Below are 27,731 nucleotides of genomic sequence, written 5' to 3'. Positions count from 1 at the left end.
AGAGACCCTAGAATTATCCATGAAATCGTACAACAATGTTGGAAATATATAGGAAAAGAATCAAATTAAATTAAATAATATTAAAGCTAAAAATGTACAAATTGACGACGCAATTGCCTGTACAGAAAGAAGATATCATTAATAGCCCTACCGAAGTGCATTCACATGTTTAACCCCAAAATTTTCTACCCAGCAATATTGCCACCCCCAATATGAAGAATGAAGTAACTGTGAACCAACTAGCTACTAAACATTCTTTTATCCGGAGGCATCTAACTTACTCTCAAGAATGTAATAGACCACAATATTTTTTTAACCGTGGAGCTCCCTTGTGAGCAACCAAGAACGGTATCAAATCCCAATCTCTCCATTCCAGAGTATACTGCAAGCTAACACGAGAGCTACAAAATTGGCCAGCACATCAGGGAAGCTTGGCAGTTGGCGCAGACCTCATCAATCCAAGACATTTGCTTCAAGAGACACTGACAAATCCCCTGCCGCAACTCCTATCTGGTTGTAGACCAGTCTCACTTCCACCATTTCAACAAAGACAACTTGCCCTCAACGTAATGATGGTTGAAGGTTGCACCACTCAGGTGGATTGCTTGCTTTAGTTCTAGAATTCCCAATATACCCAGCAGGAAGAACAAAATCTTGAAAATCCTGGCAGCCATCCTCACTTGGAGAGCCCAATCGCAGAGGATCAAACAATTTGGCAAAGATAACATCTTCCTTCAAGCCCAGAGGAGTGCCAAGAATCTTTGGCATTCTTCTTTTCATGTGATTAGCTTATCATTCAGTGTGCTCACATTTTTGCTCCTTATGGTGTGGTAAGCAGAAGATGAAGTGAACGCCATCCTTTCGTGTCATTTTCCCAGATCTCTGGCATCACTTGCAAGATGTGTCAATCCTGATTGGTCTTGAATTTCTGCAGCAGAAAATATTCATGGAGCTAAACCCCTGTTCTTCCATGGCAAACCTCACATAAATTAATATAATGCCTTCAGAGCTCCCCAAGACACACAGAATCTCCATGTCATCTTCGGATTATGGATCTCTCTTCCCCACCATTCCTGCAGAGCCTTGTTTCTTTTGGAAACCATTATACCATGAATTGCGAGATTTTTCTCCTGATTGATCAAAATTACCCAAGGAATTCTCTGTTGGCAGCTTCATACCTCTATATCCTCCATTCCTTGGGAATGATGATATATTCAGCTTCCCCTCGTTTTCCAATGGAGTACCAGCCCTGGATTCTGGGTGCTGCATGTCCAAATGCCTATGTCTTGGTCCAACTGTTCTCAAACCCCTCATGTTAGAAGAAGCCTTACCTGGCAATGGAGTGTAAGGAGATCCTTTAGTGACCAGAAAATCTTTTGGGAGAGATTCCATGTCAATATAACAATTTCTTGCCTTGGCATCATTGATCAATGCAGCCCAGTCATCAGATTGAACCAAAGCATTGGCATTGCCCATTACCTATCGTTAAAACATAAAATCAGGTAAGTTGTGTCACCAACAGTATGCCTGAGTGTTTGTGTGTGTGTGAGGGAACTGAATAAAAGGGAAAATGTAAAAGAACGACAATGGACATACCCATAGTGCTCTTCTTGCACGAGTAAGAGCAACATTCATCCGGCGAATATCAGAAACAAAGCCCACTCCATGATTTGAAGCCCGTACACAGGACATTATTATGACATCACGTTCTTGCCCTTGAAATGCATCTACAGTATTGATATAGAGGTCCTTACCTTCTTCAGAATTCAGAACCTCCTCAAATTCACGCTGAAGACATTTTAACTGCAGTTTGTATGGTGTTATTATGCCAATGGAAATCTTGCCTACACCCAAGGACTTCAAAGTCTTCTGAAGATGCTCATATATCCGGAGGCAAAATTGTGCTTCGTGAATATTTTGATAAGAGACAGATCCTCCTCTATGGGACTCCCGTCCATGAGTGATATCGTAAAATGCATAAGGTCTCAATAATTGATCCTTATAGTAAGGCTCATCAGGTAGTTTAGCTACACTCTCACTATCAGTCAGGCGCCCTTGGTAGAAGTATCTTGATGGGAAATCCCTGATCTGAGGATTCATTCTATACTGCACAGATAACAACATTGTGGGGCAACCTGCTTGCTGGAACCTCTCAAAGAGGCTTCTACTGTACAACAAGGTCCCAGCTGCCTTGCTAATAACAGTTGCTGGGAGCTGTTGTGGATCCCCAACAAGAACACAACGAGCAGCACCTAAAGAAAGAGGAGGAAGAATTGCAACTTCACTAGCCTGAGCTGCCTCATCAATTACAACCATATCAAAACCATGAGTAAGACGAGAAAACAACTTGCGCCCACTACTAGACACTGTTGTAAAAACAATCTCAGCTTCATTGGCAAAACTTGCTTCCAGTTGACCACGAGCTTCTTCGAGATTGAAGCTGCTACCAGCACGAAATCTTGCTTCTAATATAAGAAGGCGGGACAACTCCACCAGATTCTTATCCCTCGCTTCTGCAACTGCAGCAAGGTTTTGCAGGAATGAATCCCGGCTGTGGTCTCGTGCAACAAGAACATCAGGATCAACTCCAAAAGATCCTTGAGTTCGGCCTGCTGCTGCTGCTACATTCAGTTCCCTCTGAAAATAACCAAACTGACGTGAATACTCCGCTTCACGTAGTTTTAACTGCTGCATCCATCCAAGAACTTCTTCTCGGCTCTTAACTAACAGCTGCTCAGTTCTCCGTTCAACAGAAACAGCCTGTGCAGCACGTGTTTGTGAATCAACACCAACTCGAGCCACATCAGGCCGATAGACCTTCATCTCGCCATCAATGAATCCACGGTCAAGAACACGTGCAAGCAACTCATCAGTGGCAGCATTTGAAGGAGCACACACAAGCATTCTAGGTTTCGGGCAGAGTTTTGGCAGCGTGCGGAAGAGGTTCTGATCCATACTTTGAAGAACTTCATCAATTGATCCAGTGCCGATGCTCTCAGAATTGCTCTCATTAGCTTGCTTATAGCTTTCAGGAGCAAGTTTCTTAAGCAGAGCAGTATAATAGTGCTGATACTGAACAAGATGGATAACGTTAAGCATTCCCGAGACGGTGTGTGTCTTCCCAGTTCCTGGAGGCCCTTGAACCAGAGTGAAAGGCCATGGATCTTGCCTCTTAGACATGCCACTACTCGTACCAGCAGCAGTATGTGTTGCAGCCCATTGAATTGCAGCCAACTGGGGCCCATTGAAGGTTCTATGTAGGTATTCAACAAAATTCTGAGTGAAACATTCAGGCATCGCAGGGGGCTGCTCTTCATATTTTGGGAACTGCTCGGGACTAGGCTTAAGGATAGCAGTTTGCATCTGCAGAAAATTAATGCAAAGGTTTATACTCTATTTTGCATCAAGAAATTATATAAAAGGAAAAACATACAGCATTACCAAGCTGTTAAAGAAGATAGAGATCCAACTATGACCTGCAAATTGAGACGACGAAATGCATGGAGGGCAACATATTCACGTTGTGTAGTTGCCAAAGAACCAAGGACAGTCAAATACCAGATATCCTTGGGCTGGAATTTCTTTAAAATATGATCATCATTGCTGAAAAGTTGCAAAGAAGGAAGTTCATTGAAAAGTACTCACTGCCTAGCAGTTTATAGATTTATAGCACAATAGAGAAAACTATTAATGCATGACATGCAAATAACCAAAACAGAACCAACCATAGGCTTTGACTGCTGTTTTTTTATATTTTTTTGGTAGGGGGTTGGGGGTACCAACTGAAGGAAGAAAAAGAATCAATGGTCCAAATCCAACCTGTTAGGATTAAATGAATCACCAACATAAAAATGGAGGATGGCACCAGGAGGATCACGGATGTCAATAGGAATGTATCGCCTAACAGTACCAGCTACACGGCCACTGACCCCAGCCTCAACATCATCTTCACTTGCACCAGGTTGGTTCCGCCTAAATCTCACTGTTTGATACAATATCAAGTTTAAATAATCAAATGTAAGCAACTAACATAATTGCCATGTAGGGGTAAATCAAAACAAACAGAAAAATCAGCATTTAAATCAAACCTGTTCCAGGCCTTGGAGAAGAAAGGACTGCAACATCACCCTCCTTAAATGTCCACTTGAATTCATGCATAGGAAGAACTATTACATCATACCATCCTGAATTCCAACAACGAATTCATACTATTTAAAATTACAACAAGAGCCACAGACATCAATCATCAGAAGCTCAACAGAGTATAATGGTAAAGAGAGACAAGTATGGAGCTTCACAACTCAATTATAAATAAATAGACCCCGAACATGAAATAATGCCTAAAATTTGTTGTACTCCACAGAAAACTTTCCAATGGTTTTCAAGCACCAACCCCACATCCCCCCCCCCCCCCAAAAAAAAAAAAAAAAGAGTAACATCCTTTGTTTTTTTTTTTTTCCTTCTTTTTTTAATCAAAAAGACATCTAAAAGAGTACCTCTTTCTCGCCTTTCAACATTCTTTATTCTCACTGTTACATGCGCATCCCTTGAAACAGTCTCTGTATGCTCCTCCCAAGTACTATAGAGCTGTGCCCGGCATTCCTCAAAAAGCAAAGGCTCAAATACTCTCACATACTCTTCCACAGATTCAAACCGTCCGGGGACACATTGGAGCTCAGCCTCCTCTGAAGATTGGGGGATAAATCAATCTCAAAATAGAAACTAGCATAAGAAAAGAAAGCAGAACATAATCTAGACTAGAGATAAAAAATACTGATGCTCAACAAGATATACAGCACAGTTTACATAGCTTTGGAGCTCGTTATCTAAAACAGTGAGTAATCATTGTATTTTCAGTGAAAATTTTATTAAACAACTACTTACTCAATTAGTGACTCGTTTACTTTTTCTCTCCTCCACCCCCCCCCACCTCCCCCACACCCTCTCCCCTCCCCCTAAAAAAAAAAAAAAAATAAAAAGGACCTGCTCTTGAAGAGGAAGACAAGCTATTTCTGGAACATCTTCATATGGAAATTTGTTCAAGGAAAACAATATACAAAGGAACATCTTTTGATGAATCAAACTGGATAGACCAACACAGCTAGCAGTTCAACATGCCCAGTAATAAGAGGGGGCCACATCTGCTCTTCAACATGGAAACCTAATCACAATCAGGTTGTCCTTCAACCCACTATTCCATTTATACTTAGTAAGCAGGTTGTACTGACAAACTGAGACCCCGCTGCGTTCACTGCCCAGTAGGGGGCCCCTTCTCTTCAACATGGAAACCTAATCACAATCAGGTTGTCCTTCAACCCACTATTCCATTTATACTTAGTAAGCAGGTTGTACTATCAACTATTCTACCAGGCCAAAAAGCCCTCTCTTGCATCTTTCTAACCAAAAACTACAAAGTGACCAGTGAAAGGCTACAATAACAAAGAAAGATATCCCTCATGGGCGAAAACTTACAATTTCGTCGAAACATGTCGCAGAGGATCTGCCAGAATTGGTGAGCTACCAAACATTGCAGCAAGGAGTGTATCCTCTGCCATGAATGGAGCCTGAAATAAATCATATTACTGTTTCGAGAATTTAGAATTCAATACAGTATAAACTCCAAATTATTTCCACATTCACATAGGTCATGCAGAGCTTTCGACACAGTTATAAGTCATTTACCAAGCATAAAGGTTTTCACGATCAAACACCAATTATTAGGTTGCATGATAGTCTAATACTTTAATGTCAGGTTTCAACATAACCAAATTCTGGAACACAGTATTTGTACTATATAGTCCACTGTGCTAAGGAAATTTTGTCATGTGATCATATCTAGTAGACTTCAAAAACCCGATTAAGCTCTTTATATCTAACAGAACTAAGAAGATATGGTTCTTGCCTTTTCATTCCCCACCCATTAAGCAAATAATATAACAGCAAGGTGCACATGGAACCAACTGAAACTAGTAAATAATATGTAATCGAAATACCAGTGAACAGACAACAGAAAGAAAAAGCTGAAAGTGAAAGGACAAAAGATGGAAAGGAGAAAATGAGTTAATGATTCCAAACCTGGATGATGCCAGAACTTTTCATTAGTCACTTCCCGCAGGAGACGCTCCACAGATGTATCCTGACACTGGGTGCTATTTGAAGTTTGTTTCTTGGAAGGAAGATGTTTCTTGTTAAACAACTTTGGGTCCATGAAATTTTGGTTGGGAACAGCCTGTTTTCTAGGTGGAACTAGTGAATTTTTCAGTTGCCTTGATTCCATGGGCTGCTTCCATGAACTTTGTTTCAGGATGGGTGGTGGACACACCTCTGCAAGGATTTCAACACCACTATTTAACCTCCTAGACTTTACTTGAGATCCTTGACTAACATCACCATTGGATTCAGATTTCTGGTCCCCAGTATCCATTAGAGTGCATCCTTCATTACATGTTACATCTCCCTGTTTCTGATCCTTGCCCATCCTTTCTCCACTGCGATCAGCTGTGGCAGGAATATTTCGAATTTCCTTAACCGTACGGGATGTTAAAGGTGAGGAAATGGCTTGCCGCCTCGGCATTGATGTTTTAATAGGCCCAGCTTGTTTGACATCCTCCAAATCAAGAAACATGGTCTGCCTGCTACGTTTTTTCCCCAGCATTGCCTCCTTGCGTTGATCAAGCTTGTACCTTCCTCCAGGATTATTTGCACTCTTCAGTGCATGACTCGCTTCATTTCCTTTAGTTTCATTCTTATTCACAACCAAGGCTGGTGACTCCTGCCCATCTATGTTCATGTCCCCTTTGGCATTATTACCCTCTGAATGTTGGCTATTGCTACCCATCTTTTCCGACAACTCCAGATCCAATCCTGAAAAATGACTCTGGTTCTCATCCTTAATTATGTTGTGAAATTCGTCCTCAGCACCTTGAGGTAATCGGGAATCACGAGATATACTCTCAGAAGCCTTGTTAGTAACAGAAGGACCCATTCTCTCAGTGAGTTCCTGTGTCTCTGCATTATCACCATTAACATTAATTGACTGCTCATGCCTATCATTGTCTGAATTCATTCCAAGGGCATCAGCAGAACTCTCTGTATCAAACCATTCCCCTTCTTCTCTTTCCACAACTTGAGCACCCGCAGGGCCTGCAGCCAGTGTCGGTGCTGCTTTAGTTTCCTCAGCATATGTTGAGCAAGCATTTCTGGAATTCAAATCATCTACCTTCTTTTGTTTAACATCGTGTTCAGCACTATTTAAATGCTTAGGCCTAACAAAAGGCTGGAAGCCCGAAACAGAGGATGCATGGGAGAAAGCATGGTTATTCAGCATCCTCTGACAACCCTCAGACAAAGAAAACAAATCAGTGGCATGAGAATTCAAAGATGGAAGTGCCTTTTGAGGCTGCAAGCAAAGGACACCATCAGTTTCGTCGTTCTCTTCAGCAGGAGGTTCATTAAGATCAAAGAAAGGCCTTCCTCGACAACCCATCTCATATGTGGAGGCATACAAAATAAAAGGTACTTCCAAAAAGCACGTGTTGCTTTATGTATTGAACCAAAAACCCCCTCAAATAACTTCTCTGCAAGTCGAATTTAGAACAGCCGAAGAAAAAAATTAATGATAACTGAGGACTGACTGACTAACAAGAATTCAATATGTAAAGTAAATAGAACTAGCCAAATTAAAGTTGCAGCCTTTCCATTTCTCATGTATATCAATTTGAAAGCTCTTGGGCTTCCGCTTGACAAATCATTAACCATTGAAATCTATAATTGACTATCGAATCATACCCCCAATGTCCCTAACTAACAACCACATGCAAATAAGGGAAGCAACCCCCATACATCATACTAGGAGAATTAACAGTCCTATCACTTTCCATGTATACCAATATAACTGTTTTAACTTTTAACCAAAGCACCCATCCCAGCTAAAATAAGTCTGTTTTGAGTAGGAGAACAACTGCAAATAGTCTAAATTACTCAAGACATACAAATAACCATTAAAATAATCAATGCATAGGGTTCAAGAATGATGATCCAAGCCATAAAGACAACTAATTTGCAACAGAAGATAACACCTTGCCTCTTTCCTCCATTGTGCAAGCAGAAAAAAAAAAAACATGAGCGTGTTCGAGGGAATGTTCAAAAAAATATCGAGAGTAATATGAAATTACATATATGGATGTTACTCATTGAGTAAATAAAAACAAAAAGTAGAAATACCCAGTTATATTTTTAGGACATAAATGTAGAAAGCAGGGAAGACTATAAAATCTGCACGCCTTAGCATCCATATTCTCAACAAATGGATGACACGGCTCCTCAAGTGCACAAAGAAGGTCATCACCCTTTATTCACCCAAAAAAGGGGGCATCACATTGATGAATCCAACTCAAAGAATCAGTGTGAGATCTAGCAGCGAATCAAATACATAACTCAATACAGAAGACCACCACATATATCCAACACACACAAAACTCAAGTACATTAGTATGTATTGCCATTAAAAAGACCCCCGAGATAAAGATGAAAATAAAAAACTGTCCAGAAATTCACAAGCATGAATAATCTTACTTTGATTAACCTAGATAACACAACGGCTAAAAGATGACCTAAATAACCTTGCATTATTTGCATTAGAAAAAATCACCCAGATCAAAAGAATTACAAGACAATATAAATAAATCACGTTCAAGTCCAATGGAGAAATAGGTGAGAAGGGGGGCATCAGAGGATCAACCAAACATCTTCCTTATCGCCTCAGATACCCACCATTACTCAGATGGTATTTGACTATACTCTTCAACCAAGAAAAATAACCCAGCCCCATTAGACATCTGGGATCGAATTAAACCCCCCCCCCCCCAAGAATCATACCCTAACCACTTCTTAGCAAACTAGCCTGAAGCGCAACTCAGCATTTTCATTAGGGTTTCATGTACAGAGCTCGATATCAGATACCCATTAACCCTTACCTCCAGCAGAAACAATCCTCAAATCAAACAATCAGCAATATGAAACCATGGGAGCGATCCATTCTGATTGGGAAAGCATCGGATAATAATTAAATTTACCACACAGACCCAGATGCAAAGAGCCCAAATTAATACCAGTAGTTCGATCTATTCCTCTGCTATCGATATTCAGTACTATCCAATTCGAGAATACAATCTAAAAATAAAAATTAAAAATGAAAAAAGTATAAAAATAATTTTTAGGTTCCGACTTCTGAGACAGAAAAATGGAATCTTACCTCTCGTGAGCTCCGAATCTTAGATTTAGAGAGAGACTGGAGAACAAGAGCCAGGGAGACAGAGACAAAGAAAGAGAGAGAGCAAGCAATCCTGCCGTGAGAGAAAAATAAATATGAGGAGAGGGAGATGTGGGTAGGGGTTTATATAGGAAATATCGAAGCCCTCTCGCCGGCCGGTTATTTCTCCGATCGCCGTTAAACACTTTCCGGTGTCAATAGATAATTAGATTTCCTCTAATTTATTATTTTGTTGAACCTTTATGGAAATAAATTAGGCCTCAACTTCTTAAGTGCCCTAAATTTTCATCCTATTTACAAGAAATGCCATCGACGGTTCTCTTAAACATTGCCTAAAATTGCGGGTGATGCAGGAGGCTACTTTTGTCAAATTAAATTAGTTAACTTCTTCCTCTGTTGGTATCAAGTAGCGGTAATTAATATAAAATGGCAACGGTTAGGTGCTTCATTTTTTTCTGATTGGAGTCTAACTAACATCTCACTTAGCACTAATTAATACAAATCTTCATCAAATTCTAATCCAATTGTTTTGGGGTGTGATAGATGCCTTTTCACGCATGTTAAATCATAATTTTGTTAATTACAATATACTAACAATAATAATAATAATGATGATGTAAAAAAAAAAATATACATATGCCATGACCATAAAAAATAAGATAGATATCACTTACCTCCCCCTTCTTAGTTAACTAAATGACATTTGGACCCCTTTTAGTTGGATAATATCACTTATCTCTCCCCTTGGCCCGCAAAGTTATCAACTACTTCATTTCTGTTAACTTTTTTAATTAAACTTTTATTTTACCGTTAAATACTTTTCTAAAATCCCAATTTACCCTCAATTGAAAATATGTTTAAATAAAATTTTATTTAAACTACATTCAATTACTGGATAGCAGTTAAAATATTAAATTACCTTCAGTTAATATTATTGTTAAGATTTAAAATATCTTCAATTATTTTAATAGTTAAAATCTTAAATTATCTTCAATTATTTTAATAGTTAAAACCTTAAATTATCCTCAATTAATTTTAAAGCAAATTGCACTGGCACCCCAAAATAGAGGTCTTAAAGCACTAACACCCTACTTTATGTTTAAAAAACTCAAAACCCCTAAATTGGATTTTTATTGGATATATTTGTCCAATTTTACCACTGAAAACAGTTAAGTCGGTGTTTATTTTGTTTCAATTCAAAAAATATCCCTATAATAAACAATATTTGGACTGTTTTCAGTGATAAATTGGACAATATATATCCAATGAAAATTCAATTTTGGGGTCTTTGTGTTTTTTAAACATAAGGTGGGGTGTCAGTGCTTTAAAGCTTTCATTTTTGGGTATCAATGCAATTTGTTTTTAATTTTATTATCAAATTTTCAAAATGCTCCTATGTTATTTATCTATACGTTTCATTTTCATTAGCATTAGAAAAAAATCAATAAAAGAAAATTAACTCATTTCTTAGGTTTCCTTTTCCTTTTTCTTTTGCTTTCCTAATGAAAGAAATGCATTTAAATTGGCAAACATAGGGATATTTGTGGGTCTTGGAATAAATTAATTAAAGATAATTTAATGTTTAACTATTAAGATAATTAAGGATATTTTGGGATTTTAATAATAATATTACTTTAATATAGCTTAAAATTTAAATTAAATATTATTTTTATTTAGCATAATTTGAGATTTTAAAAAAATATTTAAACTGGAAAAAATGAGACATTTGATAATTTTGCTAGATAAAAGAGGAGATAAATGATATTATTCAACTAAGAAAGGGTTTAAGTGCCATCTGATCAACTAAGATGGAGAGTTAAATGATATTTGCCAAAAAGAATAACGAAAAATTTAATAGTTCTTACAAATCTTTTAAGACCACGTATTAGCATTAGTTAATGTGCTTCTAGCATAGTAGTGGCACCCTCTAAATAAAAATAGCAAGTTCAAGAAAATCATGGATTTAAACCTTCGCTTATAATTGTGTAATTATCACTTAACATATTTATGTCATTAACATAATGCTACTTCTTAATTAACTCTCATAATTCATTTTACTTTTGCATGAATAAGGCTTTGATAAAAACAAAACAAGGATAACAAATATTGTTAACTTCCATGCACAAAGAAGGTAAAATGATTATCATACACCCTTTGTTGGATAACCATAATTCACTAAATATAAACCATATATCTTCAAATTAAGCTTGTATGTTTATTGTATGCTCATGCATTAGGAAGATGTCAAATTAACACTAGTGCGAACCAAATAGTTGATAATCATACCCAAATTTCAATTTAAAATTTTGATGCTAAAGTTTGAATTCAATGACTACATGGACATTGCCTCGTTCTTGCATATTCCTGTGAAATTTATAGTTTTCATGAATTTATTTTATTATCCGATTGTCCAAAATTTCGTATGACGGTCCTACGCATCTAATGCACAGGGTGAAGCTTTTTTGTGACTACATTAGGTTGATATTTGTTCTAACAATGCCTTTGCATGAATTATCAATAGACACACTAGACAAGCTTGTTCTCTAATGGTATGTGTGTTGGCACCAGACCACGTACCTAGACAAACAAACCCTTTTCTCACCTATAAAAAGCTGAAATAATACACTTTTCAAAATTAAAATAAAATTTACCATCGTGGGTTTCTTTGGCTTGTAAGACTAATACCTTTTAATGAAAAAGTCATGGGTTTAGTTATTCGTGATGGTGTTATGTAACAATGCATAAAAATTTATCTATTATATATATATATATATATAACTAGAAAATTTGTTAAGTATAACCAGCTTTGAAATACGTTTAATTTGTTGCCTATAAAAACGCTTTGAATTCAAATTAAGAGGCTTGAACCTCAAGTACGTGATTCACATGATATCAAAGAAAGTAATTCCCAACTCTTACTTTACCATATGATTCATAAAAGTCAACGCACTGAAAAGTTTTGCATTGCTAAATAAAGGTTGCACCATATGGCTTGCCAAAGTTGACTCAAAATTGTCAAAGATGATATGTTAAAGCGGTTAAAGACCCAACTTCTCTAAGGGAGGTATTGGGTTTGCATCTACTCGGCGGCAATAATGTAAAAGCTCCCCCCAGGAAGTAAATTGTGGTGCGCGCAAGCTGGCCCGAATGAACCTCAGTTTAAAAAAAAAAAAAATTGACTCAAATTTTTTTCTATAATCATTGCAACAAGTAAGGATATTTTAAACATTTAGCAACACTAAGAATTTTGGAGTAGTTAATCTCACTTTTTAATCATATTATCCAAATGTTTACGTTTACCTCCAGCTTTATAAAAGAAGAGTCCCTATAATTGGTCTATGCATAATCATTATTTTATATATTAAATAATATTTAAAAAGTCAATTAATATTCTCTAAATTAAATAATTAAAAATATAATTATAGAAATTAAGTAGAAAAAAATATGCAAGCATGAATAAGTGTGTAAAATTCTTTTCAAATTTGAAGTGTTGCGTCTCAAATCTGATCCTAATCCCGACTGAAGTGGATTTGACTCTCAATTGAGGTCCTGACTATAAAGAATAAAAGATATGCAGAAAAAGTTAGACGCGGGTTGGCTGATGGCTAAGTCAGTCGAGGATTAGATTCTTTCCGAGCGAAGTTTACTCAGAGGTTATCCATAAAATGTTTTTGTTCTTATCGAGAGATTGAGACCTTGTTAAATACTGCATGAGTTACCTATCTTATAATCGACAAAGTCCTGCACATTTGCTCGTCTAGCCGTTTATGTGGCGATCTCTAATTGGCAGTTTTCATTCGTGTTGCATCCTTAGCGTGAATGTTTCATTGTTTCCATTCAACTAGGGTATTACCCGATCAATATATCGGGTGATATGCCGACCCTGTGTGTTCTCATGTTTGCACCTCGTTTGTAAAAGGAAGAATTTCAAGGACATCCCAAGATAATTGTAAAGGGTTTAGGTGACGTGAAGGTATGCTGAATTGGCAAAGGCATCCCAATGTGGCTTTTAAATTCCACAATAATACACATTGTTAGCAAACTCTATTAAATTATGGTTAAAAGATTTATAATTTTTAAGTTTAAATGGTGGGTGAACTCTTTTATCTTCACCATGTCCCTCGAGGCCTCACTAGGCCCAACTCGAACTTGATTTTGAAATGCAATTTCAATAATTAAATAATTTAAATCAGGTACGAACGAACATTAACTCGAACAGAATGTAGGAACCGTCTTTTCTGATTACCCAAAAAAAAAAAAAAAAGGAACCGTCTTTTCTGATCATAATAATTTCGGCAGATTTATTATTTCTTTTAGTGAATTACAATGTACCAATGCTCTGCTGTAGGTGATAGTAGTTGAGAGGCTTGATTTTAGTGCTGCATAATTAATACGCAAGGTAATTGTACAACATTGTACTGCGAACTGTCGAGATCGATCGACATTTTGTCTTGATTGTCCGTTTATCAAAATTATAAAAACATACTTTTCAGAAATGGATGGTCGAGATCCGGATCTCGATCATTTGTTACAAGTATTGCGCATTAATTATGCAGCATTGGCAGTTGAACTGCATGTTGCCATCAAGCAGTTCTATCCAATTGAACAAACTACGTTCACCCTTCTTTTCCTCTAGGGCTCAAGTTTTGCTCTTGATGAACTTGATGAACAAACAAATTTCATATTCAAGAGTTGCATGCATTTGTGAATGTCAATTTTTCCTTGTTCATATATAGAGTCTTGAGATAGAAGATATACAAGCTTAATTATACTCAAAAGCAAGGTATTGATAATCTTGAAATTTTAAGTTTGAAATCCAATAAAAGTTAAGTATTCAAACTGAATATGTATGATACAAAAAACATATGGGTGCTAGGATGGTAAGTGTCTAATCAGTTGTATACTCTTTGGTCTGGGCATGGGTGCTATCGGCTTCTGTATACCATACTTGACGGGGCTAGTGCACAAGGCTAATACTTGTATAGGTTGCACTTGATAAAAAGCAGTCCAAACATTGCGAAGCAGGGGGTGCTAGGTCGCCGCTACTGCATCTCCTCTTTTGATTACGAAAAAAAAAGAAAAAAAAAGAAAATGATGAGTGCCCAGTCACTGACTTACACCATCCATGCGTAAGGCCTTCTTATTTTGGCAAAGAGTTGTTTTACCAACCATGTAGTTCAAACGATTCAACTACGTACAAAGATGGATTACAGAACTTAATTTGGGGGTTAGCAGTAATTGGAATGTTAGATTTTATTTAGAAACTCGATTTAAGACTAGAGAAAGTATCAGGTATCAGGCCTGACGTGTCATCAACTTTGATGGAAATAATTACCAAAAGAAAAATCTATGGGGGATCGCCAAGTTGGTGATCTTCTGAAATCATACCATATGTAGCAATCTTTGGTAACTAATAAACTCTGAGATTAGTGATCAAGCTAATCAGAGCATCGTTCTCGATCCAGGGGCTAAGGTACTAGTTTTCTTTAGTTATATATATGAGTTTTTTCTTCAGTGGAATTTTGTCTCAGGCCACAAGGCTTAAGACGATAAAGAGAATTAAGGACGAAAAACTTATAATCTGCAACAGTCAAATTCATTACTACTTCGCCATCTCCTTCCTTTGGCTTCTCAGTTTTTTTTCATCAGAAGAAGAATGGGTTGTGGAATTTGTAGCATTGTTAATCAGTTGAAGGCTGTGATGGTGATGATGTTAGTTCAGATTATACTTGCAGTAGCTAATATTTTCTATAAACTAGCTATCAAGGATGGAATGAATATAAGGGTCTTGATTGCTTATAGATATCTCTTCGCTGCTGGGTTGATGGTTCCTCTTGCTTTCTTCGTAGAAAGGTACAGTTTTTTTCTTCTCTCCCTCTCCTTCTAGTAACAGGTAAAACTCAACTGAAACGTTTTTGGAAAACTCTCATTCTGAAGAAAGCTCTTTAGTTATTTCTTTTCTTTGAAATCTAGTATTAATGGATTTTTAAGATCCTGTTTGAGTGTTATTCCCTTTAGAGGGAGAGGCAATTTTCTTTCTGGGTTACAACATAAAGACTAACGAATATTATTAAGGAGAGTTGAATCCATGATATCTTCACTAAAAAGTGTTGGCCATTAACTGAACAACCCTATGATAGCAACAATCATTCTTTCTAATTTTATAGCATTGTATGGAGATTGTTCTAACGTTGATTCTTTCAAATATCAAAAGAACGTTCTCCAACTGAACCCTAATAAAGTCTTAGATTAGTCCTTCCAATATGGTACATTGGTTTATTAGAAATACATAATTTTCTTTTCTCAAGCTGTGGCATATTATTCTTGCAGGAAAATTAGACCAAAACTGACATGGATGGTGATCTTCCAAGCATTCTTATGTGGATTATTTGGGTAAGCCTAACTCTATTCTCACTAATCTTTACAGAGGTTGTGAATTGCAGGTAATGTTGCTATGCATTTGTTTGATCAACACTTGTTAGTTTGACATTTTATTTTATTTTCTTAATTGACTTCATATAGAGGGACGTTGGTTCAGAATTTATACATGGAAAGTGTATACTTATCGTCTGCAACATTTGCTGTGACCATGACTAACCTTATTCCTGCTACAACCTTAATTTTAAGTGTTGCTATCGGGTGTGTATCGATTTCCTTTTCATTCGTGTTTCTAATAAGAGACTTGAGACAAATCCAGGTCACCTCTTCGCTAGGGTATTCGCTATGTGCTTTTTCATTACACATCTTGTGTGGGGTCCATAAGAATAACATATAGCATTACCTTGACGAAGAAGTGATATGGATTCGGACCCGACCCATAACCATTACGTGGACCGTATGGTATATTGACACAGGATGGAGAAGTTGGAGTTTTGGACAGTAGCAGGGAAAGCAAAGGTGGTGGGGACCATTATAAGCTTAGGTGGGGCCACAGTACTAACATTCTACAAAGGAGCAGTGATCGACGTGTGGCCAGTTCAAATCGACCTCATAGGCCACGCTTCATCGCCTCACACTGAAAAACCCGTCGATGGAACCTTCATGGGTCTTGGCAGCTGTTTCTGTTTTGCCACGTGGCTCATAATTCAGGTGCCATTTGTCTTCTCAAGTTTATTTTGCACGTATTCTTTTTTTGTGGTTGCCTTCACTTGTAGTATGACATGTATATATCCATGTTTAAAGTAAAATTTCACGTACTTGTAGACTAAGATGAGTGAACGATATCCATGTCACTTGTCAAGTGCGGCGTTGATGTGCACGACGGCGGCGTTGCAAAGTGTTGTATTAGCTCTATGCACAACACAGAACAAGTGGGAAGATTGGAAGCTTGGTTGGAATGTCAGACTTTGGACGGTTGCTTATGTGGTATGTCGTTATTGGTTATAACTTATAAATACATGAAATCAGTATCGGTGTGATATATATATCGGCCGATCTTTATCGGTGTTGCTGTTATTGTTTTTTTCAGGGAATAATGCCATCTGCCATGTTGGTGGCATTGGTTTCATGGGCAGTGAAGGCAAAAGGTCCATTGTTTGTATCGGCTTTCAATCCTGTTACGCTTATTCTAGTGGCACTCATGGCTTCTCTCCTCCTAGATGAAAAGCTTCACCTAGGAAGGTTCGTATATATTTCCTTTAAACTTTTATCTCATAATTTGATTTTATTTTTGATGAATGAAGAAAAAAATTTATAAACTTATTTTTTATTTTATATGTTGCTGTGAATTCCAGTGTGGTAGGAGCGGTGATGATAATAATTGGATTGTATGTTGTGCTATGGGGAAAAGGGAAGGAAATGAAGATCGCATCTCAACCAATGTCATTGTCCTTGAAAAACTATAGGGAAAGCGAAAAGATCGATGTGATTGTTGTTCAGAGTCCATCTTCGTCCACCGTCACTGAAATCAATATCAGCTCAACAAAACTATAGACAAGGTGAAAAGATTGATGTGATTGTTATTCCGTTTTCCCCACCATCACTGAAATCAATATCAGCTCAACAAATGGAAGCATCGATTTTGCTGGTTCAACTTTTTACTTGGAAGCCAATAAATCCATGGAAGAATAACAAGAGATGCTAAAACTTCTTAGTTTGGAGGCACCATTCCTTATATTAAAACTCAATGTTGTTGTGAAGGGTGTTTTGAAATTTTGTTAGACTATTTTCGCTCTACTCATTCACATCTAAGGGAGTGTTGTATTAGTATTACAAAGTATAATCATTAAACTAACTTTTTTATTGTGTAATTCATTAAGATTAGAGGTTTTTAATTTATGTGTGGTCCTCTTAGTAGACTATAAACCAATGTTGGGTCCTCTTAAAAAAATATATTATATGTGGATCTCAATCAAACTTTTTTTTTTTTTTAGTATAAAACTACTTCATTCATGAACTTGAAAGAAACTATAGATACAACAAAGAAAAGAAATAAATATAAAAGATAAATGCATGAAACACGATATTCGATCCGAACAAAGGAATGGAAATTGACCAAATGTCATACATGCAATAGATACGGTCATCCTAGCTAAGGAATGGGTCGATCCCAAGCCCTTAAAAAGGTGGTTGTTACAGATTGGAAAAGAAAAATCTCAAAGCAAGGGTGGAGGAGGTGGGAAAATAAAAAACTTCAAAACAAACCAGAGAGGGCAGAATGAGTGGAGGTAGAGAGCATAGGCTCTCCACCTCAAAGCACCGCGATGCTAGGATTTTTAAATGCTTTCTGAGTCTCATCAGATTAATACCATTAAATATATTCAAAATTTAACCTTGGAAAGACCAAAATACTTTTTAAATTATTTTATATTTAAGGGTCACATTTATGTATAAAAATTTGCATTACTAAACTATGAGTTAAAAATGAAGGATGCTTAGAGGTGTATAGAGCAAATAGGTAAAAGCTCAGCACAGCCAGATCTACATCTTATATTTCTATATTCTATAAGACCTTGGTCATGCCACATCAGCAAAATCAACGTGCGTTTTAGTTCAAGATTTGTCCTGAACCATTGGATCCATACTAAGACAACCACAACCTAACATTAAGAATGGAATTTGAAATTCGAATCTGTAGGACCTCTGTCCACCCACGTGGGTGGGTGAGGGAGAAATCTTTCCAGACATGATGGAATTTTAATATGTGTCCAAACTTTAAAGATTTCTTTTAAAAAAAATTAGCACATTAGACCATTAGTTATCAGAAAACAAAAAATCATATTTTAGAATTAAACACGTGTCAAAAAAAAAATGACCAATGCCCTTCTTATTTACATTATTACATAGATGTCAAAACTGGATGGTGACGCTGTTATTATTTCTTCGGAAAGTGCTGGTGCAAGTGGTGCAACCAAGTACTTCGGAGAAGCGACCAAAGATCTGCATTCTGTACAGATACGAAAAGACAGAAATATCCATATCTTTCTAATTAATCAAACCCTTATTATACAGTCAATGAATGTTAAACTAAGTCTTGATAGAAAACGAAGTAGACGATGGCGAAAGAAGACACACTACTCCGAGTTCGAGATTACTGCTCTGCAGAAATCGGTCGATTTTCGCACCGTCTTCTGGTTCTGGATAAGTTGTAATCCGAAACGAGAAGGATGGTTGCCTGGAGATCGATCTTGCCGCTGATCTTTGTTGCTGCACTCGTTGTTTTTGAAAATTGGGTCTCGATACCTTCATGTGAGATTGTCCCAAGCAACCATGCCGAAGAAGACGTTTCTGAAGATTCTGAGGGGTTGAAAGTGATGATGGTAGCAAACCTTCTTCTTCTTGGATCTGAAGCAGGCTACATGAATTTATATTTCAGAGATTCCTATATAGCTAAGTTCTTTAGGGTATTAATTCTAAATTTTGACCTCGATTCATTCTCTTCTATTGTGTGGTTTAGTGATTTAATCGGTTTTTAATTACTCTTTTTGTGAACCAGAAATCATTTGAGCGTCTAAAGCCTGATATGCTAGTAGTGTTGGGGGATGTTTCTGCAAGAGGATCAGAATTGAGTAGTCATAAATGGTTATCTGTGCTTCAGCAGTTTCAGAGGATGGTGGGACCTTTTCTTAGTTTACCTCTTCATATTGTTCTTGGTGACAGGGACATGGGAGAATGCAGCAAAGTAAGTTCAACACTCATCAACCGAATGTCTAGCAGTTTGCCAGGGTTGGATTCTGCAGGTTGTAGTTCTTTCGAAGTAAGCAACATTAGCTTTTTCTCACTTAACGCAGTAGCTCTTCTTTGTGCCAACAACGACCTACGTTTTGGTGTTGAAAAGGCCATAGAGAAAGAAAGTATGGATCTGCAAACCCACGGAATGAGTACAAATGAAGCCACAAATGAAACCAACAGGTTCCATGTCCATGAGAATTTTGACAGTTTTCGTTGGAGAGAGAATGCAGTGTCTTCTGGTTCTGGACCTGTTCTCCTGCTCCACTTTCCTCTGCACCGGACAATGAAAAGTAGCTGTTTGGATGCTAATGCTTTCAGGAGAGCCATTTCGCCTCTTGATCGTTGGAGTTTAAAGACACCTTACAGTCAGTAAGTATTATTCTTATTTATTTCTGGTAAGATTCAGTTGTATTATTAAGTAACTCGAAAACCAGGGTACAATAGATATACAGTTCTTGATCCAGATCGCCCGTTGGCTACGAACTACCCAGAGAATCTGAAACGGGGACGACCATTACGTCTTTTTTCCAACACTTGAACAATCCCTAATAGCCAAGACTGAATTGGAGTACACGCTTAACCCTTTGCAGCTGATTTTGCCAAGTAATCTGCCCCTGAATTTGTTTCTCCGTAACAATGTGTGATTTTTCATTCAGTTGCATCTAGGAACATTGCTGCATCAAAAACCATGGAGGTTCCTTCTTAATCATCAGGTGAACAACATCCACTGAATCAGTGTCTATCCATGTCTTCTCAAAAGCAAATCTGCTTCCTATTTCCATACATCTTATCACCGCTTTCACTTCGGCCTCAAAATTTGTCCGTGTGGCAATGTAAAGGCGAAATGCATGTGATATATTTGCCATTTCATCTCTAAAGTACTACCTAAACCAGCAGCTCCAGGTTCCCTATAAAAACACTTCTTCCAGTCTCTTTGCCACCATAGTTGCAACACCACCCTGGTCTCCTAGCTTGCAGCTCATGTTATTGAGTATTACAGATTCCCTTGGCCTTGACTACATTGCCTTGAAGAGCCCCTTTTACCGCCTGACCTATGGTGCTACCCTTTCCCTTCATACCTTCTAAAATTTTGCTGTAACCATATAAAATACGCCACAAGGATAATGCCTCTCGATCATATCACCCTCAGAGCGCTTGCCTTCTCTCTATTTCTCCACCATGTCAGCATATCTTCAAAAGAATTATGCCCCACCCAGTTTATATTTAAAATACTGGACATTCCTTTCCAAACTTCCTGAGTGTATGAACATCTTAAAAATATATGCTCAAACTCATCAAAACATCTTACAAAAAATATGCTCAAACTCATCAATATCTCCATAACACAACTCACACCTTGAAGCCAAGGACATCCCCTTTATTTGAACCTGATCATCGAAGGACAACGTACCATGCATCAGTTTCCATCCAAACACCGCATTTCGAGTTGTCAACCTTGTACCACACCATCCCACACCAGCTTGGTTTATTTTAGTATTACATTTTGTTTCCATGTAGAAATTCAATAGAACAACAAATCTTCCAATGACGTCTCCAGAAGGCTTGTGATGTTGTTACCCAATTGATTCACTATTTAACTTTGTCTTGAAATTCAACTGAATGATTATCACATTTGGGGATTGCTCTTGGCCTTTTTGCAGGGAGCAATCTGGCATGGGACCTTATGAGTTGTTGCAAGCTCTCCCTCAAAATGCAACTGATTATATCATCCATGCTCTTAAACCTAGGTGCTGCAAGTTTGTTCTGTTAACTCTTAGTTTTCCTGCACCGCTATTCTCTATGTTTGTATTCTGATATTTTACTTGTATGACTGGTATCTCTTGTCCTTTTTAACTTTACTTGGGTTCTTCCTATTATGTATTAGGATGCAGAATCAGTGCCCTTTGTATTCTCTCCCAAAATTAACTCAGAATGAATTCCATTCATACCATTTGATAGTCAATGCGAAGTGGAGTAATGGTTCCACTAAATGCTATGGTGCCATGCCAAGTATTTGTGACAGAGTTTCTTGTATATTTCATCGTGTCTTTCTGGGAAAGGATACATCTAAACAAACTGGAAATCCTGAGGAACCCATTGGTTTTGACCTATTTTGTTTCTGAAATGTGTTGGGGGGTGCCATGACTGTTGTTTGCCTGCCATTATTTGGACTTGTATGACTATATTCTGTATTTGAAAAAGTTGGCAGTCTGTTCTGTTACATCAAATGCATCTATATAATGTATATACTCTTTCAGTCTTAGCAGTGTGGACAGATCAAGGCATGATCCAGCCAGCCAAAGTTTTATTGTTTAGGTGGAAAATAATCAGTAGAAGCCAAATCTTTGAAATGTTAAAAGCTCTGGGGAGGCTTTTATATTCTGTTGACCCTGAGTCGTCCTATTCTAGCGAAATTTGATCTTATTATAAGATGCCTACGACCTGGGCCTAAAAATATAAACTTCCTCCTTTCAAAAGTCATCAATTTTACTCCTTATCAAAGCACTTCAATCTCCCTCACTCGAGTCATCCATCATCTTCCAATGGGAAAGTGGCAATTGCGGAAATCATAAACATTTTGGGTTATATATATTCTATACATGGTGGTTCCAGATAGCCTATTTGGTCTAACTCATTATTAGTCAGTTGAATAACGCAACTAAAACATTTTGGAGATTACATCTATAGGTAGAGGTTTCAAATACCCTGCTTAATTATGAGCAACTTCCCCCTCTCTCTGTGTTAAATTATTCATTTCTGCAGGTCTGATCAGCAGGTGGGGTATACATACAGGCTTCGAACTTAGAGATCCAATCTTTTATTTTTCTCTATAGATACTAGATAACATATATCTCGCTATTGTAATTCAACTGTTGCTTCTTAACCACCCAGTCCACCAAGCTATACATGTGGAGAAATCAATCAATGACAAAGATGGGGAAATGTCAGTTCATTCAAACATTTTGAAGTATTCTGGACATGGTCTGTAGTTCCATTTCGACATGTATGAAGCATTCTCTTGATAAGAAAGAATTACTAAAACTGCTGGAGAAAAGATTTGTTCTTATCCCATGAGAGTGTGTGTTTGAGAGAATATTGTCTGATGTTGTCAGGAGTTTATTTCCTCAGAAGTGCACTACTACATCATAGGTGTTAATTTACAGAAGATAAAATACTTCTGCATCTCAGATTTGTCTTATCAAGTCAAAAGTATGAAATCCACCCAATTTATCTTCTTCATGTCTTACAGTCTCTGAGCTGGTTCTTCTCCCCTGATTTTCTGCAGGATAATCTTCAGTGCTCACACCCTCAGATTTTGTGACCACACTCACGAAGATGGTACCCGGGAGGTGACTGTCCCAGCCATGACCTGGAATGCAGGTGAGGACCCTGGTTTCATTGTTGCCACTTTTGGGAGGAACAAAGCAGTAACCATTAGCCACTGCTTCCTTGCTAGAGAATCTCATGTAATAATGGCCTATGTCTCTGTTCTGGTTCTGTTATTATCGACGACAGTAGTGACAAGTAGTTCATATTTCTTGAATTTGCGGAGATAATTGCACATCTCACCATAACAGTGTATTTTATTTTTAATTCAGCACCAATTGTTGTAATATTGTATTGTAGCCCATTGGTGGATGAAAATTCAATCCTAACATGTATTTATTAATTGCTGATGAATACAAGAAGTGGGTGATCACATCAACCTCAGTTGTTTGAAACTGAGTACAGCAGTCGGGGAAAAAAATGAGGCGTAAGGGTCAACTTTTATCCCTTTATATAAACGTTGTAACCATTTCTGTTGACTTCTTGTGGTATCCATCACCAGTTTATAGTTCCTGCATTGTTTGTGAATAATAAGTTGAGGAGGTTCATGGACAGACTTTTTTTTCTTCTTTCACTGTATGTCTGGGAATTTCTGATTAAATTTTTTTATTCTTGGATACTCAATTAACTTGGATTTACCTTGTGGGACAAAAAGTAAATCAGAGAAGATTATTGTTAGCTTGTGGGGTTTGCATATTTTGGGACTTCGCAAGAGTTTGGGCTGAGCAGCAAGGCTCAAGGAAGTGGAATCAGCAATGAATGAAATAGGCCCTTGTCTACCTCTACTAATTCCATTCCAAAACAATCTGAATCATTTTCAAATCATTGTCAATTGGCCTATCCTACAAGATTTTAATTAGGAAGACTCAGAGTTTCTGAACCCTGTAGCTTTTTGGGGTTTTAATCACTTAACAGACCTGGGTTCTTGCTGCAAGAGATGAGTTTAAGTGATGTTCTGTTACTTTGTTCACTGAAAGAAAGAAGCAGTGGCTAAATATAGGGATCACCCATCAACACGGGGACGATAAAATTCAAAATCCTAGCTGATATCGATTCCTGGAACCATTTTGAAATCCTCTACCTACTATTTCTCTCATGGATGTTTCCTGAAACAGTGAACTATTCATTTAATTCGATTTCAACTCAGGAATGTTTCTTATAAGAGTAAACCTGCTGCAGTATTATTTCATCTCTGGAAAATGCCATTTCTTCTACCCCACACCCCAAAAGATGATTCTTTTAATATCTCAAAATAAACTGAATTACCTGGATTTATTAGGTGATGGGTCAATGACATGGTTGTAATATCAGTATCATATGAATTGGTATCACAGAAATGAAACAGATGTACTCCAAAAAACACATTAACTTCATACCAACAGAATATGGAGCGACAGAATATTTCATCAGAGCTAGGAGGAACGCAGTAAATTGTTAGTTGCTTCAACTGTGGAATCAGAATCTCAGGTCAGCACATTTCATTCGGAACTCAAAACAGAGGTGAAAAGCTAAATCATGCATAATTGGAAAAGTAGCGTATACAGAAAAGCATCACCAGTGATGTCCATCTGATTTTACTTATTAAGATCTTTTTTAGTGGGTCATACGGAATGTAAATGTTTGTAAATGTTTCCAGCACATTGAAGCACCACAAGCATAGACAGGTGTAATGTGTCTGTAGAAGGATTCTGCTCCAAGCTTCACAGAACTCCAATGTGTACTTACTGTTAAGTAGTGAAAGGTTCCACTTCTTATGTCTTCATCCTCAAACAATATCAGGTGCGGCCATGGTTTTCATTTCCCTTGTAGGTGTTGAGACATTTGACATAATGATATTCTTGCTGTTTCTTTTCAATTGCTTTCCAGTTTCTCTTTAGTTATGTTCCTCGACAGCTTTATAAGGTAAGCCAATGTTTTTAATATTTTGGACAGAGAAGTTTGGTAGAGAAAGTGAAGTGTGGTAGGCAGAGTATGGTTGAAATTGGAACTGAGGATATGTTCCCCGCGTTCCTTCATTTCAGACTTTCTGATATTATTCTCTCTTCTTGATTGCTACTGTCCAAAAAAGTATAATGGGAAGAAACATATTCCTCGGATGTAGACAATTGAGGTCCTTAACCTTTATAAATGGAGCTTAAAAAACTTCTTTACCAGTATCAGTGCAAACACAAGAAAATTTACTTCAAGAGATAGACAGTTCCATGCAAGTCTCTGGGAGTCACAGACTATGTTGTCAATATCTTCATTCTTGTTTTTCGGGTAGTTTAATCACTCCCAAAGTTCCAAGTTAGGGGTGTTGTTCTTGCAACATAAGCTAGCTAGAAGGCTCTGATTTTTTTTTCTTCCTATTTTTGATGTTTGTTGAACTTTGCTGGATTAATCTTTATTTACATTTTACTGAAAATAATTCCTTTTGTTGGTTAACAATGACAAGCAACAGGGAATGGTGCGACTGACAAGAGAAAACTTGTGGAGATCCTTACAACTAGGAAGTTGCATGAGTTTAGGCTTATTCGTCAAACTTATAATACCCTCTACAGCCAGGATATTCTTCACATCCTCTCTAATGCTCAAAGGAACAACCCATTTGCTGTAAGCTTATATCTTGTCTACAACTATAGGCTTTTCATGTGTATAGTAACATATGTTTTGGGGAAAGAAATCATTCCCACTACTGTAAATAGAGAAACAACAACCAAGTATGTGCAAAATATTATTAAGCCTTCACAGCAGGCTGTTCACAGCCAACATAGGATTGATACTTTTACTTTGCATGGAATTCCATATAACAATACTGATTATGTTTTATGTCTTGTCTGTGGATCTATAGAGGGTGGTGTATCTTCGGATGAGCGAACCACAAGCTCGTGATGCCGAGATTGTGAGATCTGTACTTTTAGGTGGGAATGTGCACATCAACACTCTTATTGAGATGTTTTGCACTCGTCCGTCCTTAGAGCTTCAGTCCATCAAGCAAGCATATCGCTCTCTTTACAATTCTGATATTGATCAGGACAGTTCCCTTAAGATCAAGGGTGGCTATAAAGAGGTAAAATTACAACTTGCTGTATTAACTTTTCCACAAAAAGTACAGTTGACCAATGCTTTAGGTGCTCTGTTTAGATTCTGTTGGCAGTATTGCAGTCAAGCCGCCATTACAGTGGGAGAGTTGACATGAGCATGGCCATGTGTGATGCCAAGACACTTTATGAAGCAATGGAGAGTGGCAAATACCTTGATCAGAAGACCATGATATCTGTTCTGAGCCAAAGAAGCACCTACCAACTTAAGGCCATTCTTATCTCCTACAAACAACTCTATGGCCGTGAGTTCTCTAAGTCTCTTAAGCGAAATAAATGTGGACAATTTGGAAAAGACCTTTCAGTCATTATCAAATGTATTCAGTATCCAGTAAAATTCTTTGTAAAGCAACTCCGAAGAACGCTGCAAAATGGTGATTCCAGAGAGGTTCTTAGCTCGAATAATCATCACGCGAGCTGGGGTTGACATTATGGAAATCAACAATGCTTTTGCTGCCAAAACAGGCTGGTCGATTGAGAGTCTCATTAGAAATATGTGCTACAGTACCACCGATAAGGCCTTTGGCTGCATTGCTGAGTTTCTGGTTGGGCTTATTAAATATCGTTGACAGAATCTCTGTATTTGCATATGAATTTCGTGTCTGTAAGTAGGCAGTTCCTGTGATAAATAAAGCATGTTATTTGATCATGCCCTGAAATTGTGTTATTCTGTTCCCTGTTCCCTTTTTTAGTGCAACAAATTTTCTTCCCACCTCCCTTTCTATGGATAAGCTGCCGGACAGAACAACTTTGTCCCATGGATATCAGCCAATCCCTTTATTTTTTGCACAAAATCCAGCTAAAACACAACTTCTGCTAGACACTTTTCATGGGAAATAGAGGGATAAAGGAATACTTATTAATGATTAAAGGTTTTCAAGGTGTAGTGCCTCATTTTTCTATTAACCATCCCATCAAGAATCTGTTCTAAGGGCATATCGACAGTAGAAGTAATAATTTATAGTCATAGGGGTTCCCCAACAACACTCGTTTATGTGAACTATGAAACACATTAGCTATCACATGGCTTGGTAATATAGATTCTGGTTGAAAAGTCAACGGATGAAGAATTGAACCACAGCTAGTGGAGTTGATCCTTTCATTCATCTTCAAATAAGTTGGAACTTTGAACCATTTTGCATGAGTTGCTTTCTCTGATTTGTGTTGGTTTTCAAACTGACTGCATTATTATTGAAGACTAGATAGATGCCTCTGAGATGTATCTTATTGTAGGCTTTGTAGCAATCATCATATTCATGAGATTGAATGCTTTGGAGTTTGGATCAAACTTCACAGACTGGATGGAAGCTCTCATATCTTACGTAGCAGCTCTCTGTGGCTGGGCCCAAAATTGCATTAAATCCCCCCCCCCCCCCCACATTTTTGTTCTGTGTCTTGACTGGTCAGCTGGGATCAGAGTGCTGCCGTATGGAGAGCTCAAAGATGCCATCAAAGCCTCAGCAACTGAGGTGAACAATTCAATAGAGCAGCTGACAGAGGATCAACAAAAGAAGCAAGGATATCCAGATTCAGATGATAGTGAAGGATCAGAAGATCGAAAGTATGGAGATGCAAAAAAAATCCCCATATAGAAAGAATAGACTAATTTAAATTCCACTTTTCAGCCTCTAATGAGTCTCACCCTCTCTGCCCGCAGGCTGTTCGCCCATCCACCCACCCTCTACATGGGCAACACATGGCCTACCTGCAGTACATGGGCAGCCCAACCCAGGGGGATGGGCGAACACGCTGCCCGTGCAGAGAAGATCTCAACTCTCAGGCAAAAATCTCAATTATGGAAAAATATCTGTTTCTCTTGCTAAATTGGCTCTAAAGAAATTATCAATAGATTTTTCAATCTCACCAAAGACTATATGAAGAAC

General features: G+C 37.7%; 3 protein-coding genes and 1 pseudogene across 3 annotated transcripts; 3 read left to right on the top strand and 1 right to left on the bottom strand.

Annotated features, from left to right (window-relative positions):
- Nucleotides 1-17: 17 nt before the first annotated feature.
- Nucleotides 18-9,344, bottom strand: LOC149009159 (uncharacterized). Its single transcript, XM_089161271.1, has 8 exons — nt 9,254-9,344; nt 6,076-7,577; nt 4,497-4,685; nt 4,089-4,184; nt 3,820-3,982; nt 3,477-3,603; nt 1,597-3,363; nt 18-1,479 (listed from the first exon to the last, which is right to left on the bottom strand). Exons 2-8 carry the CDS (start codon nt 7,484-7,486, stop codon nt 1,048-1,050), a joined length of 4,185 nt encoding a protein of 1,394 aa, XP_089017397.1. The 5' UTR covers nt 7,487-7,577; nt 9,254-9,344; the 3' UTR covers nt 18-1,047.
- A 5,583-nt stretch (nt 9,345-14,927) lies between these two features.
- On the top strand, nt 14,928-17,203 carry LOC149009158 (WAT1-related protein At1g25270-like). Its single transcript, XM_089160968.1, has 7 exons — nt 14,928-15,124; nt 15,602-15,664; nt 15,794-15,910; nt 16,126-16,360; nt 16,475-16,636; nt 16,740-16,891; nt 17,005-17,203. Exons 1-7 carry the CDS (start codon nt 14,928-14,930, stop codon nt 17,201-17,203), a joined length of 1,125 nt encoding a protein of 374 aa, XP_089017094.1.
- Nucleotides 17,204-18,861: 1,658 nt separating this feature from the next.
- LOC149009157 (uncharacterized) lies at nt 18,862-23,955 on the top strand. Its single transcript, XM_089160585.1, has 4 exons — nt 18,862-19,113; nt 19,206-19,810; nt 21,103-21,189; nt 22,728-23,955. The coding sequence occupies exons 1-4, from the start codon at nt 18,877-18,879 to the stop codon at nt 22,996-22,998; spliced, it is 1,200 nt and encodes a 399-aa protein (XP_089016711.1). The 5' UTR covers nt 18,862-18,876; the 3' UTR covers nt 22,999-23,955.
- Nucleotides 23,956-24,963: 1,008 nt separating this feature from the next.
- LOC149009156 (annexin Gh1-like) lies at nt 24,964-26,417 on the top strand (annotated as a pseudogene).
- Nucleotides 26,418-27,731: the final 1,314 nt, after the last annotated feature.

This window comes from Hakea prostrata, chromosome 7 (genome assembly GCF_041222555.1).
Source record: "Hakea prostrata isolate BN-2017 chromosome 7, UWA_Hpros_2, whole genome shotgun sequence".
Classification (NCBI taxonomy): domain Eukaryota; kingdom Viridiplantae; phylum Streptophyta; class Magnoliopsida; order Proteales; family Proteaceae; genus Hakea; species Hakea prostrata.
This window is presented reverse-complemented; position numbering and strand designations above follow the sequence as displayed.